This window comes from Alosa pseudoharengus, unplaced genomic scaffold, assembly GCF_046254945.1.
Source record: "Alosa pseudoharengus isolate Yale_2024_CS ecotype anadromous, Long Island Sound unplaced genomic scaffold, YU_APseudo_1.1 YU_APseudo_1.1_scf_4, whole genome shotgun sequence".
NCBI lineage: Eukaryota > Metazoa > Chordata > Actinopteri > Clupeiformes > Clupeidae > Alosa > Alosa pseudoharengus.
In genome coordinates, this window is record NW_027468774.1 from 31881497 (window position 1) to 31898687 (window position 17191).

At 42.2% G+C, this 17191-nt stretch overlaps 1 protein-coding gene across 1 annotated transcript in view; it reads right to left on the minus strand.

The window, feature by feature from the left end:
- Positions 1-2476: 2476 nt before the first annotated feature.
- crhr1 (corticotropin releasing hormone receptor 1) overlaps positions 2477-17191 on the minus strand; it is a 146579-nt gene continuing 131864 nt past the window's right edge. The window contains exons 12-15 of the mRNA XM_076265899.1: positions 16364-16449; positions 12752-12887; positions 9609-9650; positions 2477-3770 (exon numbers count right to left, since the gene is read on the minus strand). Coding sequence (XP_076122014.1) covers positions 3630-3770; positions 9609-9650; positions 12752-12887; positions 16364-16449 — 405 coding nt within the window. The 3' untranslated portion in view covers positions 2477-3629. The remainder of the gene's footprint in view (positions 3771-9608; positions 9651-12751; positions 12888-16363; positions 16450-17191) is intronic.

Here is a 17191-nt window from a genome sequence, read left to right on the forward strand (position 1 = left end):
GACAGAGGGGATGGGAGGGAAGTTAGACAGAATGCAAACAAATGTAAAAGTGAATACCAGGTGTGACTTGTGAACGTAATGTAGTATTCCGTAAACTCTGAGGGCTACTAAAAAAACCCTGATTGGTTGGAATTTGATCATTCCTGCTTGATAGTGTCAATTTCTAATGCAGGAATCTACTGCTACTAGCATGACAGTATTTCATACAGCTATCTCTAATGAGTTGACATTAAGCATCACAAAATAGTCCAAATATTTATCTTATAGAGTTTAAACTGAATTGAGAACCAAATCATTCATCAAATGCTTTCTTACATCTAGGGTTATGGTGCTAACATTCTACCCTACTGCCAGTTTTAGTGGTCTTATTTGGACAACTCTCAGTACAAAATGTTGTGGATCTTTCCTTGAATGGTTCATATCAAAGAGAACACAATTTGTAGTGGTGTATTTTCACTGACCTCACTGATTTCCTCATAATATCTGATTAAATTGGAAGTGTGCTCTGAATAGAAAATCTTACCTCTCTTTCTCTCTCTCTCTTTCACACACACACACACATACACACATATACACACACACACCCTTTTGACAGCAGCATACACTGAAGAGGATCTTGCCCTAAATTTGTGCCACAGTCGACTACTCACAGACACATAAAGCCTTTTCACATACCCGCGGACTCTTTGAATAGCTGCTCTCAGCATTCTGCTACTGCCATCAATCTTAAAAATGTGCACACATACACATAACTAGAAGCTCAGCACTGGCAATCTCTTACCTATTGAACAATGATACACTATGCCATTGTGATATCTGTAGGGCATCAAATTCATAAACATGGATTTAGAGTGTGGAAACATATTTACAATGGAAAAATAATAGCAGTCTTTCAAATCCACTCTTGTTCACGATGAGCCTCTTTTAAGGAATATTGAGACTTCATCCGCTCAACACCAGCTTTTCACACTATTATGTGTGAATTATGCTATTATGCACAGCATAGATATATGAAGCAGGAATAAGCCCAGACGAATGGGGGCAGGTCCATTGTTTCTTACCGATAACCTACAGAATACTTCCTCAATAGCATTTTAGCATTTAGTGTTCACAAATAATGTTCGCTTTGGACAAAGGCGTCTGCTAAATCCATAACCATAACAAATAAATAAAGATATATATCTCATATACATTGATTATATATTACATCTGTAATATACAGTAAGGGGCATAACAAGAGTTTATCTTATATTTCTAATCTATAATCTACTGGAATATGGGCCGATTAAATAGGAAATGTTTTGTTAATACGCCATGGTGGGTCTTCAGTGGGGAATATAAAGGTTGATGACCGTAAGTTAGTCAAAGCTGAACATTGGGCACAAACACAATGGCCAGCACAATATCCTAGGCAGAAGATTTTGCATTGATAATTTAGATCACTCCTCCACCTTGTCTTTCAGAAACAGATACGAGAGGTAAGAGAGATAACCATTCGTACATAAATAGCTAGATGCATCAGTGGCTATGGACCAGTGGTATGTTTGTTGTGAACCCCCAGAAACCATGATAAAATATCCACCTGCATTTGTGGAGATCTAAAAGTAATTGTGCCTCCAAAATCCATCCTCACAGGGCCTCTCCTCTAGTCTTCTGACTAGTCTCTGAAGTAAATAGTGCATATTGGCAGTGTTGGTCTTGATTGAGGGCTGGAACATAATAAAAACTTCTATATTAAAAAACGTATAATAAAAAACTGAAAAGAAGGGAGACATATCTGAATACATTCAACTGCCTGGTTTGGCTCTGGTGCTCAAGAGCACAGACACACACAAATACACACGCACACACATACACACACACACTCTCACACACACACACTCTCTCTCTCTCTCTCTCTCTCTCTCTCTCTCTCTCTTTCTCTGTTCTAGCAACCACTGAGAAGCGTCTTCAGTATGCAGAGTACGGTACTTGTGTTATATGTGCCTGGAATCCATAAGCTTTGAGAGGCCAGAGGATAACTGAAGAGCTTTAAGCATTCCCCTCCTACCCATGACATCAATAATAATAAAAGAGTGACAAACAAGGCAACCTGTAGTCTGAGGTTTGATACGCAATTTTCTGAGTTCCCGTTGGAAAGGGCTTATAGGAAAGGGTTGGCATCGGTCTGGGGGAAGTGGAAGATGTTTATCAACACTTTATTTGAAGGATACCTAGAGACTTTATAACACATTCATAAGCATACTGTAGTAGTACATGAACATAAACATAATTAGCTTTCATTTGCTTTTATAGATGTGTAGCTTGCTTGTTCTACTGTACATTAGAGACAACTTTTTTGTCAAAACTCTGCCAATTTATATCCGTTCCTTAACCCCCGTCCCCCACCCCCCAAACACTATCATAGGTGGTTCATACCCACACACAGATTACTCCCCTCTATAAATGCTTACGGATGTGTTATGAAGACCCTGGACACAGATGTTGTCAAGACATCACACCTGTACAGAAAGCTCGCCTCCTGCAGGTAAAGTGCTGGATAGCGACATCCTTGGGTTGTCATCATCTGACAAAAAATAAAAATAAAACAGCTTTCTGATGTCAAATCAGATTTATAACACTGTACACACAGTTCTGTACCGAGGGGAATAAATGTATAATACTTCACAGACACATATTACTGAGTGACGCGAGAACAAAGGGCAGTAGCCTGCACCGACCAGAGAGGGAAAAAAAAAAGTCCAGCATAAATAGCAGTTATAATAGTAAGCAAATCTGTTGGATGAGTCTTTGCACCATCCAATTTGGCCTCTGCAAACATGGACCTCTGACAGATTCCAAAAGTGTGATTTCCACAGTGGCACACAGCCCCTTAGTCAAGACTCAATTCAGGGTAAAATGTGAGCAAGATGGGTTTGTGTATTTTACCACTATGGATGTCTTTCTGCACCTTCTGACTCAGTCATTTGTTTTTCTTCCTCTTAGACCTTGTCATTTTAAGTCTCCGCCGGGTGACAAACTGTGTCCCAGCTTCTGCTGTGGCCAGAGGTGGAGGTCATTAAGGAACTGAAACGGACCAGAGGAAATTGATTGCTGCCAGTTGACAGAATCCCCTGCCAACATCCCTGGAGAGCTAAACCGTTAACAGATCATTTCTTTGACTCTTACAATCTGTCGGGTCAATCAAGTCCCATTCTCATTCTCACAGCCGCAAGACAACAGATGAAACAGTTACTTTCTGACCCTTCTACTGATCCAAAAAAGCCTTTTGACTCTTGAGATGGCACCAAAACAAGTAGTTTGTCTCGTACAGTATGTGTGCCACATCTCCGGTCTACTGTCGTCCAATGTTGTAAATTGTTACTGACTGGAAAATTGTGTACCCTGTATGGACCTGTATGTTTTTTTTTGTTTGTTTCGTGGTCTCCCATTAGCTTAGCAGGAGGAAGCAACAACTTGACATGACATGACATGACATGACATGACGTGACGCAACGCGATGTGACGAAGAGAGCCGGAGGTGTGTGCAGTGTAGGCTGTCGAGGAGGCGTGGTGGTGCAGTGGAACCAGAAGACCAAAGAGGCCATAGCCGCCAGTCGTCCAGCCAGCCAAGCCCAGAACCTTCTTCCTCACACGGCCGATGACTGCTTGATGCTGTGGAAGCTGACGCGAGTTGGCGAGGTTGGGATGGACATGGCGCGTGCCACACGTGCACGGATTGAGTGTTTGTCCTGCCAACGGTGCCACCTTTTCCGAACTGCAGACCGAACCTGAGGAGGGGAAAAGATTCATAAATAAATATAGTATAGAATGTCACATATACAGTAATATATTAAAGTCATAAATTATGTCTTTAAAGTCAGAAAGAGGCCCTGTATGTTGCATTTTGCATCTAGCAGTTTCCCTATTGGCTGATAACGATTTATTTAAAAAAATGTATCAAAAGTTCCCCCTCCCCCATGGGGTATAGTATGTTAGCCCTTCGGCAAGAGTCAAGACGTGGGATCAAGAGATTCTGTTCTTGTAAGGCTAAACTAGTGGAAAAAATGTCTGTAAACAAATCCTGTAGCCAGAAAAGAAAAGAACATAAACAGAGCAAGAGCATAGACAATACAAAAATGAGGCAGAAAACACAAAGAAGGTGGATGATGAGGGGGGCTCAGTGTGTGACGTTGCTCCCCGGCCCAAAATGGCGTAGGACCGGACCTGTTCATATGTTTATTGCAAAGCTATTTTAGCAAGAAATGATTAACATGGATGGCACTGTGGTGTAAAAATCATTAATGTAAAAAACACCTGAAGAAAGAAGAGTTATAAGCAGAAGCAACAGACGCAGGTGCTCTAGTTCTGCCTCGATGTTTGTGATGGACATCATGTCATACTGGATTAGAGAGCAGCTTGACGAGCCCTGTGCTGTGTGCCCGTATCTCCTCATGTGCATCAATCATTTGAAAGTGTTCCATGTCCTGATCAATGGAGCAGGTTTCTCTCTTGTAGTCCTGACTTACAAATCACTTAACCTCACTTTAATCCAGTGGTTCTCAAAGTGTGGGGAGGACCCCACTAGTGAGGAATAGAGACATGACAGGTGGGGCGCGATGAACAGGAGGATTTTCCCTCCCCTATATCTTTACCCCTGCTCTAACTCTTTCAAACATACTGGGACCAAAAGGACAGGCTTTTATCAGTCAAGTGCGCTGTGTTCATTTAATAGTTTAGTGAAAGAACCTATTGAGCTGTTGTTATGTGAACATTGGGTTTTGGATGAGGTTCACAGCTAATCATTTTTTATTACTGTAGCTCCTTTTCAGCTCTGAAGGTGGAAAGCATATTCTGTTTGTAATTGGAGGTCAGAGAAATTTCCTTTGAACGTCTTCATTTAATTTACCCAACTCAGGAATTGTGAAATAAAGCAATAACTCAAAAGACCTTGAATGTTTTTTAATAAGACTGTTTTTAGTGGCAGGCTAACGCATACCGTTGACTTGCGCTAGCCTAGCATCTGCGAACTCTGCAATTAGAAGGACTGGATGAAACGTGTTGAAAACGGTCTCCACTGATAAATATCACACTTGCTTACTTGGAAATGAGGTCCTATGTCCAAAATCCTGAACTTTAACCCAGTGGTCCTAACTTTTCTAGCAGGCAGGGTGTACCGGCCTTTATCACGTCTGTGCAGGAATGCTTTAAGTGGGCTTTGGATCTGTGGTGCCATTGCCTCCGATTCGGCAGCAATCGAGGAACTGTAAGCATAAACTATATGAACAAAGTATTTGTCATCATTGGACATAACCGTTTTCTGTTGCGAGGTAACCACTAATATCCTCAAGGGAGAGGAAAGTGAAAATGAAGATGGACTTCTTCATAAAATTGTACCCAACATTGAACTACTGTATCTACAAATGGAGGTGTGACCGAAATTCGGCATTTTACATCTGGGCATTCTTTGTTGACCTAAAAAGATCTGTTTTTTCATGTATCTCACTCTGTATGTGTGTGTGTATGTGTGTGTGTGTGTGTGTTTGTAGGCACTTGCATGCATACAGTATGTGGATGTATTGGCGTGTATGAGACAGAGACATAGAGCAAGAAAGAGAAAGTATTGAGGGAAAAGAGAAGCTGGTTCCTTTGAAGCGACATCACACACACACACACACACACACACACACACACGCACACACACACACATTGGACATGCACAAGAACAAAACAACTCATTTTAATTAATGCACACAAATTCCTTTTTCTTGCTGCCAGACCCCTGAAGACGGCAGCTCCATGTTCATTCATGATAAAGCCCTCGATTACGCATGCATTCAGCACACGCTGGGCCTTAGACACCCTGCATACCCAAAACATTATGCTGATCAGCTCCACATTGTTCTCTACTTCATATGCTAAGTGAGTAGAACTAAAATAATTACTCTTTCTGGCTTTCTGTCGACACTGTCTCCCAGTAGCCCGAGGAGCCTCTGGTGTAAATGTCACATTCATTTAAAATGTAAAACCTCACGACTCCTTTTGCAGGGAGTCAAAGGTTGCCATGACCCAGATGCATGCTGGGAGCCTGCTCTGCTCTTTTCCTTTCGAAGCAGCGGTGATTTGAGGGTCTTCTCAGGTAGCCAGATGACAGCTTGTCAGTTTGACCACTCCGCATGGTTTGCGTAATTAACATTTACCTTGCCGGGGGGCGCATACCGGAATGTGTCACAGGAAGAGAAAGGACATGGGGCACCAAGCTTATACCATCCACCCGAGGTCAACAAGCCTTTTTCAATCCTCCACGTTTTTCCCTCTCCATGTTTTTATCTAGCAAGCTTCAGCTATTCCACTACCACTGAGGCTGATCATGTTCAGGTTTCATTTCATGCTGGGTTTGAGAGCTTCTTATCTGTTTAAAGATAAAAATATCAGTGTTTCCCTTCAGGAGGAGCCCCGGCTTTTTTAAATGGAATGACATCACCAGCAACTGTGGCCAAGGTGAAGATGGGGTGTGGAGAGGGGAGAGGGAGGGAGAGAGAGAGTGCGGGCATTCACTTAATCAGAGCCTGTCACTCACCGAGAGCACTTCAGCATATGAAAAAGCACTTTTCACGGCTAATCAATGAAAGGAGTCCCCAGGAGGCTGTGGACTGTGTGCCAGATACGAACCACATCTGAGCCAGACGCCAATCTGGGTGACTCTGGGAAAACCACTGAAACCTTAAACTGTCTTCCACTGACTCATTTAACCATTGGCATCAGAGAGGTTTGTTTATCCTCTCCCTGGCAGTAGACATAAAGACACAACACAGAAACCCACAGAAACCTCATTTGGTCTTATTGGAACATTTGTGCACTTAAAGTGCTTAGGGTCTATAGTGAAAGAAGGAAAAAAAACCTGTGGAATCAATCTTAAAAGCTTTGTGTCAGTCAAAATGACATCTTTGAGCCATGGGTAGGGAATGACGGGGATGCCATACATCAGTTTCGGCCTTTGAATCCCAAACATTGCCTGCAGAAGCACAATCTCTTCATCCTCCTCTGAGAACAGTGTGCGACCTTGCCATTGTCTCATCTTCCACAAAACTCGCTGTGTTCCTACTGTAAAGGCAGCTGTGTGTCTCAATGTGAGGTGGCTTCCTTCCTCGCAGACTCTTCTCCCTCCACTGATAAAATCCCTCTCTTTCTCCTGAAACCATTTTCTTTCAGGGACAATCAGGTCGTGCATTCAGGGACAACCAATAGAGTGCATATTTAAAGGGTATCAAAATCCAGTGAGTGCAGGCCACACTCATGAAACTGCCAGTCATCTCTATTGCAGCTGTGATCTCAGAGAGACCCCAGTAACGTTAGCGATCGATTGCCATTTGGGTTTGCTGACCATGGGGGTGTTGAGGCAAACAGAGAGAATTTGTCTCGAGGGAGCATACTGAATCAGAGCTGGGGTGTTAAATGGTGAACTCTGCACCACCTCTGCACCAGACTATTTGATTTAGCTGAACTGGCACGTTGAGGGCGTGTGTTTTGGAGTAGGTCAAAGGTTAATGGGCGTGTCATCTCAACAGATCTTGGGTTGGGAGGCTTGTGAGAAGTTGGTTGAGATTACTCTCATCTGCTGAAAGGGTGGCGAGACATGGCACAGATTTATGGTGGATGCAATTGGCTGATGGTGACAGATAGCTAAAACTCTAGGTTTAAAAATGGCAACCATCTCTTTGGCATCCTGTAATATGTATTTTATTCACCTCTGAAAATGAACAAAATTTCACCGGCAGTGTTTCACTTGACACTTTTTCAGTGTTAACGATAAATTTGAATCTGACAAGCTGAAATTGATGGTTATATTTAAGCCGTACTTTAAATGTTAGAGACTAAATAACCTGTGTGAAATTGCTAGATACTCAATCATCATTTCTTTCCACAGAAACTACGTTATTCCTTGATGTGCACTGCCAATGACTGACAAAATGAGCTCCCAAAATGAATGCCATTTGAGGAAACGCTCACAACCTGCCTTTAGCACTTGGCAAATTCAGTTTAGTCAAAGCTCAATGCTGGGAGCCTTTGGCATTCAAAGTAAGCTTTATTGAGATACATCTAAACCAAATTCAAGTGGCTATGACAAAAAAATGAAACCCCTAGTACTAATTGCAAATTGCAGGTGCCGCACAAGTGAGCATAGGTGAGCAATAATGGGTGAGATTCACACCTGGTGAGGGGCTGTGTTGATGGCCTTTCGTTAATATGCCTGCATGGCACAAAACTGAAAATGCTTAAATGTCAGGGCAAAGCAGAATTGCCATTTTACATTCAATACAAGACATCTTCAAGAACAACGTCGTGCAGGAAAGATGAGGAAATTCACAAGCTGCTGTCCATTAGCGCTGATGCTGGAGTCATGAGGCAAAGGCATGGGCATACAGCCAACACACTGAAGCTGTGCTCAGGGAGCTGCTGTTTTGTATTCTTTGCGGTTTTCCTGTATGTTGCGCTCCAATCTTTCATTAGTGTTGCAAGATGCAACCCAGCACATGCAGTAGCAATACAAAAATATGCACTGCGCAGCTGCATACATACCCCACCTCCTGCACTGCAAGCTCAACCCTTTCACCACCCACCCTTTTATCTCTGAGGATAATTGTTGCATCATAATGCGGAACTCTAGGTTCGCAAACATTCTGATCACATATTGTGACCGCACTCATTAACAGGTTTTAACCCATTTACTCCTAAAATGCCTGCTAAAAACGCCTATAGAATCCTATGGCATTCTAGACTAAATAACCTTATTTCCTGAGGGTTTTCTGAAAACATACTAAAAATTGTCAACGTTTACCAAAATTTAATATCTAAGCCTCTGTAGCACCTAGAAACATGACATAAAAAGCATGCTGCGCTACGCAGCATCCAGCGGGAGGGTCAATGTTGCGCTACGCAGCATCCAGCGGGAGGGTCAATGTTGCGTCATGCAGCATCCAGCGCGAATGGGTTAAACCACCCAGAGTATTTACTGCATGTGGGAACATCTCTCACCCATGCAATGTCGGCCTGTGAGCTTCATATCTGAACACTCCAATCCGTTTGAAATCCGTTCCTGATTGTACATATATTTCCTGGAGGTCATGTGAGAGGACAGCTCTATTCTTTGCAACTGCGTGATAGAAAAAAACTGTGCTCTTGCAAACCATCCCTGTTGTTGTAGTTGCACAGCACTGTCAACTCTTTCTGAAGAGTACTTCTCCTCAGGGAGAACAGAAAAGCGTGTAATTCCTGCCAGATTTAGACCTGGCCACAATAAATATTTTATAGCGGTCGGCCATTTTAACTGCCTATTGACTACAGGACAGGGGTGTTGGAGTTGGGGTGTAGTTCGGAGTGGGCTTATTGATTCTGCTGTCCAGCCTTGGCAATCTGCATGGCCTAATTTAACTGGGCTGCTTTTAGGGCAGTTTAGCCTTTCAGTGGACGAAGGGAGAGGATGTGTTTCCAATATCCTCCTTAGAAGAAATTGAAGAAAGGTGGTAGTGGTTGTGGGGGTGGTGGAAAAACTGAGAGAGAGGGAGAGAGAGAGAGAGAGAGAGAGAGAGAGAGAGAGAGACTGAAAGGAGGATTATGAAATTGCTTACCTCACTGTTCAGAAAGCAGTAAAACACAGATACAAAAAAGCCCTGTGGGGGAGAGAGAGAGAGAGAGTGAGAGATAGAGAGACAGTTAACCATCTAAAGACATAAACAGCATCTCAGCTTTGATCATACACATTGATCATACACATTCATTTGGACTCCAGTCCACTATAAAAGGTAGTGAAATCCCCACTGAATGAAATCAGAACAATGGCAGTCTGTAGACAGTCGTCCCTCTTAGGCCTGTGTTTGATCTTATGGCTCTTTATCTGACTAATGCTGATTCCCCCTTTCAGACACAATCACACATCCCTATGGCCATGTCTTGTAGGGTCATACATTTTCATTGGGGAGTGTGGTTGAAAGCAAAAGCAGTGAGCCAGCCTCAGGCTAACTTACACGGGTGAAGTACTGAATACCAATACACATGTATCTGCCAGTACTCATGCAATATGTGCGTTAATTAACAGGTGGCACTGGGAGTGCATCAATGTATTAGGTCAGTGGGATTTTACATTATGCCTTGAGGACTTGGGGCCGAATTCTCTAAGCCCTTTTTACGCACTTTTCAGTTATGCACATTCTCCCATTCCCGCTTCTGTCACACCCATAGCGAGCAAGGTCGAAATCAAGGCAGCCTTATAAAAGAGGCGTGATTTTAAAATAGAACCAGACTGATCCACCACCTCGTTAATTTAGGTTGATTTGAAAACGTGGAAGGTGGACTTTCCCATTTACCTTCTGAATGCCATTTAAATCCAGAAAGAACACAAACTAGTCTTTGATTTTGAAAATGTAATTTGCAAGCAAGGCGAACTGAATAGCAAATGACCTACATGGTGTGTCATCACATACTGTAGCCTAACAAAGAACTGACTTTACAAAATGTCACTTTTGCTCTGAAGTTTGTTTATAAAGAGTCAAGACGTGCTTGAGGTGTTTAGATTCATAATTAAAGGATAATTCCGGTATTTAGCACTGAACTAGAGTGGTCGACACAGAAATTTTGACGATGGGTCCTGTCTCGACTTTCTGACTCGTTTTGAATCGCCTTTGACTGTTCAGAGTGGCTGGCATGCATAGACATGTCCTTAAAAAAAACCTTAACATTTGTTTTCAAAACTGTGCAACTCACCTAGTGGTTAGTGGTGTTCGTTGATTATTAAAAACAAATATATCGGCGCAATGTATGATTTTAATCCGTGTTATTTGCTATCGTGGAACTATTTTTTCAGATACCTCACAACCGCATATAAACTTCCGCTCAATATTTGAGTCTGAAGCATAGACAGTAAAAGACACACCAAAAACAACCAAATGTAAACAGACCTTCCGGTAGCACAGTGATATCAAAGAGCTATGAGTCTTCCAACACAAATCAATGGGATTTTACAAAATGCCAAATAAAACACGACAGAAACTGTATTTCGTTACGCTACTTGTTTTGGAACATCAACGAACATCACTAACCACTCGGTGAGTTGCACAGTTTTAAAAACGAATGTGAAGGGTTGTTTTAAGGACATGTTTGTGCATGCCCATAGCCAGCCACTCTGAAACAGTCAAAGGCGATTCAAAGCGCGTCAGAAAGTCGAGACAGGACCCATCGTCAAAATGTCGGTGCCGACCACTCTAGTTCATCCAAAACAAACCAGAAAAGGGACTCAAAGTGCTAAATATTGGAATTATCCTTTAACTCACTGTTGAGAAAGAAAGTTTCAAAGTCAGCTGCTCCTCAAAATTCAATCAATTTATCTATAACAAAGCTGTCTGACATCTGCAGTTTCGAATACAGACTGGCATAACAATATCAGCCACCATTACAAATGCATCAGAGATGGGAGAATATAAACAATGCTGCTCGACAATAGTGCAGGTGTCTGGATGACTTTGGTAAAGTTGGAAAGAAATGGACAAATTCCAACGAAGTAGGCTATGGGATGCTGACTTCATGTCAAGTTAAAACTGAAGATGCACAGTCGGTAAGCTCCAATACCCAAACCTGGTGATTATAACAGGGTTTTCCCTATTTAACAATGTAGCCTCATTGACAAGGTATTATCAGGAAATATGCCAATGTTGTGACAATGTAATGGGAAGAAGAGGCTGTAAGTGGTTTGAAATGTACTCTGAAGTGAAGTGAACTAGACAAAGTTTTGCAAAAAGGAGCAACTAGTTTTAATAGAGAGCAAGAGCAGACGTTTCAGCCATCTGGCTATTCACAATGCCCACTGCAAGCATTGAGATTGGCAGCTCTGTAGTTTGTCTGTCAGAAGGAACTTTCTTCATTTGTCTTTTCTTGTTCTTTTCTCTTCTTTGGGTAACACCCTTCCACTATCAGTAAAAGCTCCCTTGCTACAGTATATCAACAACTAAACTTATTTCATGAATGTTATTAATGGGGATGTGAATCAACTTGATACTTCTCTTTGTGATAGCGTGATAGTGAGATGTGATGGAGAAGATGGATCCAATTTGAGGTGTAACAGCACAGTTCAGAGGCTACTCTGTGTGGATTGAATCAACTTGATACTTCTCTTTGTGATAGCGTGATAGTGAGATGTGATGGAGAAGATGGATCCAATTTGAGGTGTAACAGCACAGTTCAGAGGCTACTCTGTGTGGGTTTATAGCACAGGGGGCCCTTTTTAACGAACCTCTAACACCAGAGAGAGGAGAGAGAGAGAGAGTGACAAGAGAGAGAGAGTGTGACAAGACCAACCTGGACTAAAGGAGAACTAAAAAAGCTGATATGTGCTTAGTCAAAGGCCATGGTGAGCTTGGGTTCCTTGTCAGAAATGGGAAACCAGCCTTCAGAAAGTAAAAGTCCTGCCACATGTTTGGTCCAACTAATCAGTAAACCAGCTGACATTTTGTAGAGCACTGCGCTAAAGTCGAATACATTTTCATTACAACTTATCTACATTGATTTTGAACGTTTCAATTGGAAACCCTCTTTGAACAGACTGAAAGGGTCTATCTGTGCTCCTTGTGAGAGTACTCTTGGTTTTCTTTATCAAGTGACTTGGCAACTTTGAAACTCTGAGTGCTTTACAAGTGTTTTCAAAAATATCCAAAAGAAAACAGCACATTACTACCACAGCAAAGTGGTTTGGTGATTGGCCTTTTTGTTGGTGCTACTGTACCTGGAAGGACTCTAGGAAGGAGTTGAAGTAGATGAAAACGATCTGGGAGATCTCGTCTTCACCCGGGTTGACAAAGAACAGCATGTAGGTGATGCCCAGGAGCGGCAAGAGTACTAGAGTGGCCTTCACAGCTTTCCTGTTGGGGGAAAAGACACAGGAGAGTTCACATTTGGGACTCTTTTTGTTGTGAATAAACAGCTGATGGAATTTGGTTGCATATGTACTGATGCTAAGATATGTTATATTTAGCTGGATAGCTAGCCTTTTGACATAGCATACACAAGTAGATAAGCAACAAACTGTTAAAAACAAAAAACAAAACATGTTTGACCACTAGGCACTTTACATCTTTTTATGTTTTTCAACACTTACAAAATTAGGAATTGTTACAAGACAAGAGTCGTCCTGACTGAAATAAATGCAAAGCCTGCCACAATAGAAAGTAATATATATTTGATATGCATGCTGTCTGAAAAGTGAAATTATTACTTTGGCTTTGGTGAGCCAACCAGCATTGTGGTCAGCTGACAACATGCAATTCACAGCATACTGGGTGTCATGGAAAACTATGACCAGTGCCAAAGTGATACTTTATGCATAAGACAAAATCACATTATAACAGTCTGACCATTAGCAGCATCATCCTCACACTACTCAGCAGGGAAGAAGAGCAACACAGGTGCCCACCATCTGTGACATGTTTTAGACCAAATGCTTACCCATCTCCCCCAGATACATACTTACATGCATATGTGCATATGCGCGCGCACACACACACACACACACACACACACACACACACACACACACACACACACACACACACACACACACACACACACACACACACACACACACACACACACACACACACACACATTGACCTGGATAGTTAATGTTACCCATGTCTAAATATAGTTCACATCTGAGCTGAAGTATTTGTGTGTTTGTTCCTTTATGTATGAATGTGTGTAACGTGTACATTATGATCTACTCATCTCCAGCTTCAAGAGATCCATATGATTGCCCCACTGTGTTCTATGATGATGATGATGATCTTTGTTCTGTAATTATTCAGTTACGTGAAGCATTTATGTATAAGAAATAAATGTGCTTTTCCTGCACCTTTCACTTACACTTTACTGCGTTTCAGAAGCGCACTTATAACTTCAAGACAAGAGCATGCGGATTTGACAGGAGTTTTAAAATGATTCATTCCCTGTTTCTTTGGTGCCACTCCCAATGATTGTAGTTTTGTTTTTAGATGTCAAATCCTATTTTGTGGTCCTATTGTGTGTGTTTGTGCTTGCCTACAAATCTAGAATTACTATGTCACAATCCATGTGCGTGTGTGTGTGTGTGTGTGTGTGTGTGTGTGTGTGTGTGTCACACCTGTGTGTATGCCTGCCTGTCTGTATGTGTTCATGTCTAAACTTCTATTCCTGCACAGTCATTCTTGATCCATTAAAGGCATTCCTGCATAAAGGCAATCCTGCGGTAACACAGACTTTGTACCCCCTAAGTGTATTCTGGTAACTGCACTGGGACTGCACACTCAAACACTCAAGTAATAACACACAGCTGCAGATTACAGCACACATATCACTGAAAAATAACTTCAACAACTACAACACACTGCATTTTATATACCACTTTTTAAGGCACTCAAAGCACTTTTAAAGTGAAGGGGGAACCTCACTAACCACCAGTGTGTAGCACCCACCTATAAGTAAGGGATAATGTATAGAACGCCGGTCATTATTGGAAAAATAGGTCAAACAGGGCAAACCGGACCACGACGCGCAGCGGAGGGGTCTTGTTCCGCCCTGAAGGGACTTATTTTCCCATTAATGACTAGCATTCTATACATTATCCCGCTTATTACACGGCTACTTGCCAAAACTAAACAATAAACTCCCCACAACATGACTCTTTAGCCTACATAGCCTAGGCTATAGCCTATTTGTTACCGTTCATCGTGGCTTTTGCTGAGAAACAAATAGTTCGCAAACAACACACGCTGAACTTGAATCAAACATTCTTTAGAACACAGCTGATCAACCGTCTGCTTTTCACTTTTGAGTTCCAGTAGTTCCAGAGTGATATGAAAGACCTGAATTAGAAGCACAAACTCCGTTGCCATTGACAGCAGTCATTATTTTTTTCAGAGGTCCTTTAGTCGAAAATAATGACCGCTAGAACTTTGGGAAATCCCATTCAAGTCAGTGGAGCGTTCTACTTGCATTGTGAAGAGCCGTGTAATAAGCAATCTATAAAGGCTGCAGGCTGATTTTGATAACAGTATATCACTGTATAACAATATAATAATAAAAATAATAATAATAATAATAATAATAATACAAATAATCATAATAATCATAATAATGTTGGTTATATAGGTGTGTGTGTGTGTGTGTGTGTGTGTGTGTGTGTGTGTGTGTGTGTGTGTGTGTGTGTGTGAATTCTGTGATGCAGAGTGATGTGTGGTGAATGCTGTGTAGATGTGTTATGCAACTGGGCTCTTTCAGAGGCAGCTGTGGTGTTTTACACATCCATCCCACCTGCCATTTTGTGCCATCACTGCAGGCAATTAAAGAGAGTGATTAGGTGGGAGGTAACGCTAGCAAGAGAGAGAGAGAGAGAGAGAGATGGAGTAAAGGGTTATGACTGCCATAGCTCACTGACTGACTGCTGTGTTAATGCAATTACCACACATGACGGCACCTTACCGGTGGGGGAAAGAGAGAGTTAGAGCGAGAGACAGACAGATAGAATGAGACAGACAGAAAACAATCAGGGCTGACAAATGATGCCATTACACTACACAGGAGGAGAATCTGATTATCAATTCCAAATTAGTGGCTGTGAATGATACATTGAACACATCCTGCCATTACGCTAGTTAAATAATATCATCAGAAAGTCACGCTTGCTGATCACACGACAACTGTCAGGAAGGGGAGGGGGATAATTAGGAGGTTTAGCGGAAGCAATGAATGGCATTCTCAGAGGGAATGCATAAATGTGCACAGCAGACTAATATGCAAATCTCCTCAGGGTTTTAGCACTCACAGCCAATACGCACACACACACACACACACACACACACACACACACACACACACACACACACACACACACACACACACACACACACACACACACACACACACACACATGGGACTAAATAACCCAAAGTTGTTCACTGTTCACAAGCATGCCTACACATACACTGCTTTTCTTTTTAATTTCTATTAATTTGTGTTAAATTCAGGAAGCACTCTGAAACAGTTGAATCCCTCTGACTGTACATTATGCACAGATGCACACAGACACACACACATACACACACACACACACACACTAAAGCTGCAACCTTAACTTCTCTGAAATTTTGCCGGCAGTCACAATAGGGGTGGGTGCGGTAGAGTGATAGAGTGATAGAGTGATATGGTAGCACACACACACACACACACACACACACACACGCACACACACACACACACACACACACACACACACACACACACACACACACACACACAGACACACACAGACACACACATACTTCTTGCAATGTTATTCAGTGTTCAATCAGACTGACACTCTCACCTGTACTGAATGGTCTCTGATGTCGTTGAGGCTCTGAGCTTGGTCATCAAGATTCTGACAATGTTGAAGAGAAAAATGAAGTTGATCTGTGAAAGAAAGAACAGATTTCATGAAAGAGTAGATTCACGCACACACACACACACCCCACACAAGCACACAAACACACACACATACCATCAACTACTTCACTGTCAGCAGATGACTTTGCAACATTTTTCACTGAAAAAGTTGCCAAAATAAGTGCTCAGTTTGATGAACCTATAAGGAGGGCTTTGCCTTGTGTTAGTATGACAGCATCATTGGACTCTTTCTCTCCTCTTGATGAGGAAGCAGTCTCTCAATTGCTTCAGCGAAGTCGTCCAACAACATGTCCATTGGATCCTGTCCCGTCCACCAGGGGCGGATTATGAACTTTCGGGCCCCTGGGCCCAGATATATTAAGGGACCCCACTTATTGTTATATATGTGGGAGGGGGGGTGGGATGTCCTCCCCCAGAAATTTTTTTATTTGTTTGATGTGATTTCCTGTATTCTGGTGCATTTTGGGGATGGCCAATACTAATTTCAATCAGATTCATAGCCTACATCCTGATTTGTTGATATTGAGGCAATGATTCCATGCAAAGGCTTGGGCTTCAGGGCCCCCTGACCCCTTGGGCCCCTGGGCCTGGGCCCGGTAGGCCCGTGCAGTAATCCATCCCTGCCGTCCACTCTTCTACAGTGTATCTCACCCGCTGTTCTACCAGCAGTCACACATGTATTTAATGCTTCACTCAGTTCTGGAATAGTTCCTTATTCTTTTAAACAGGCTAGGGTTACACCTCTGCT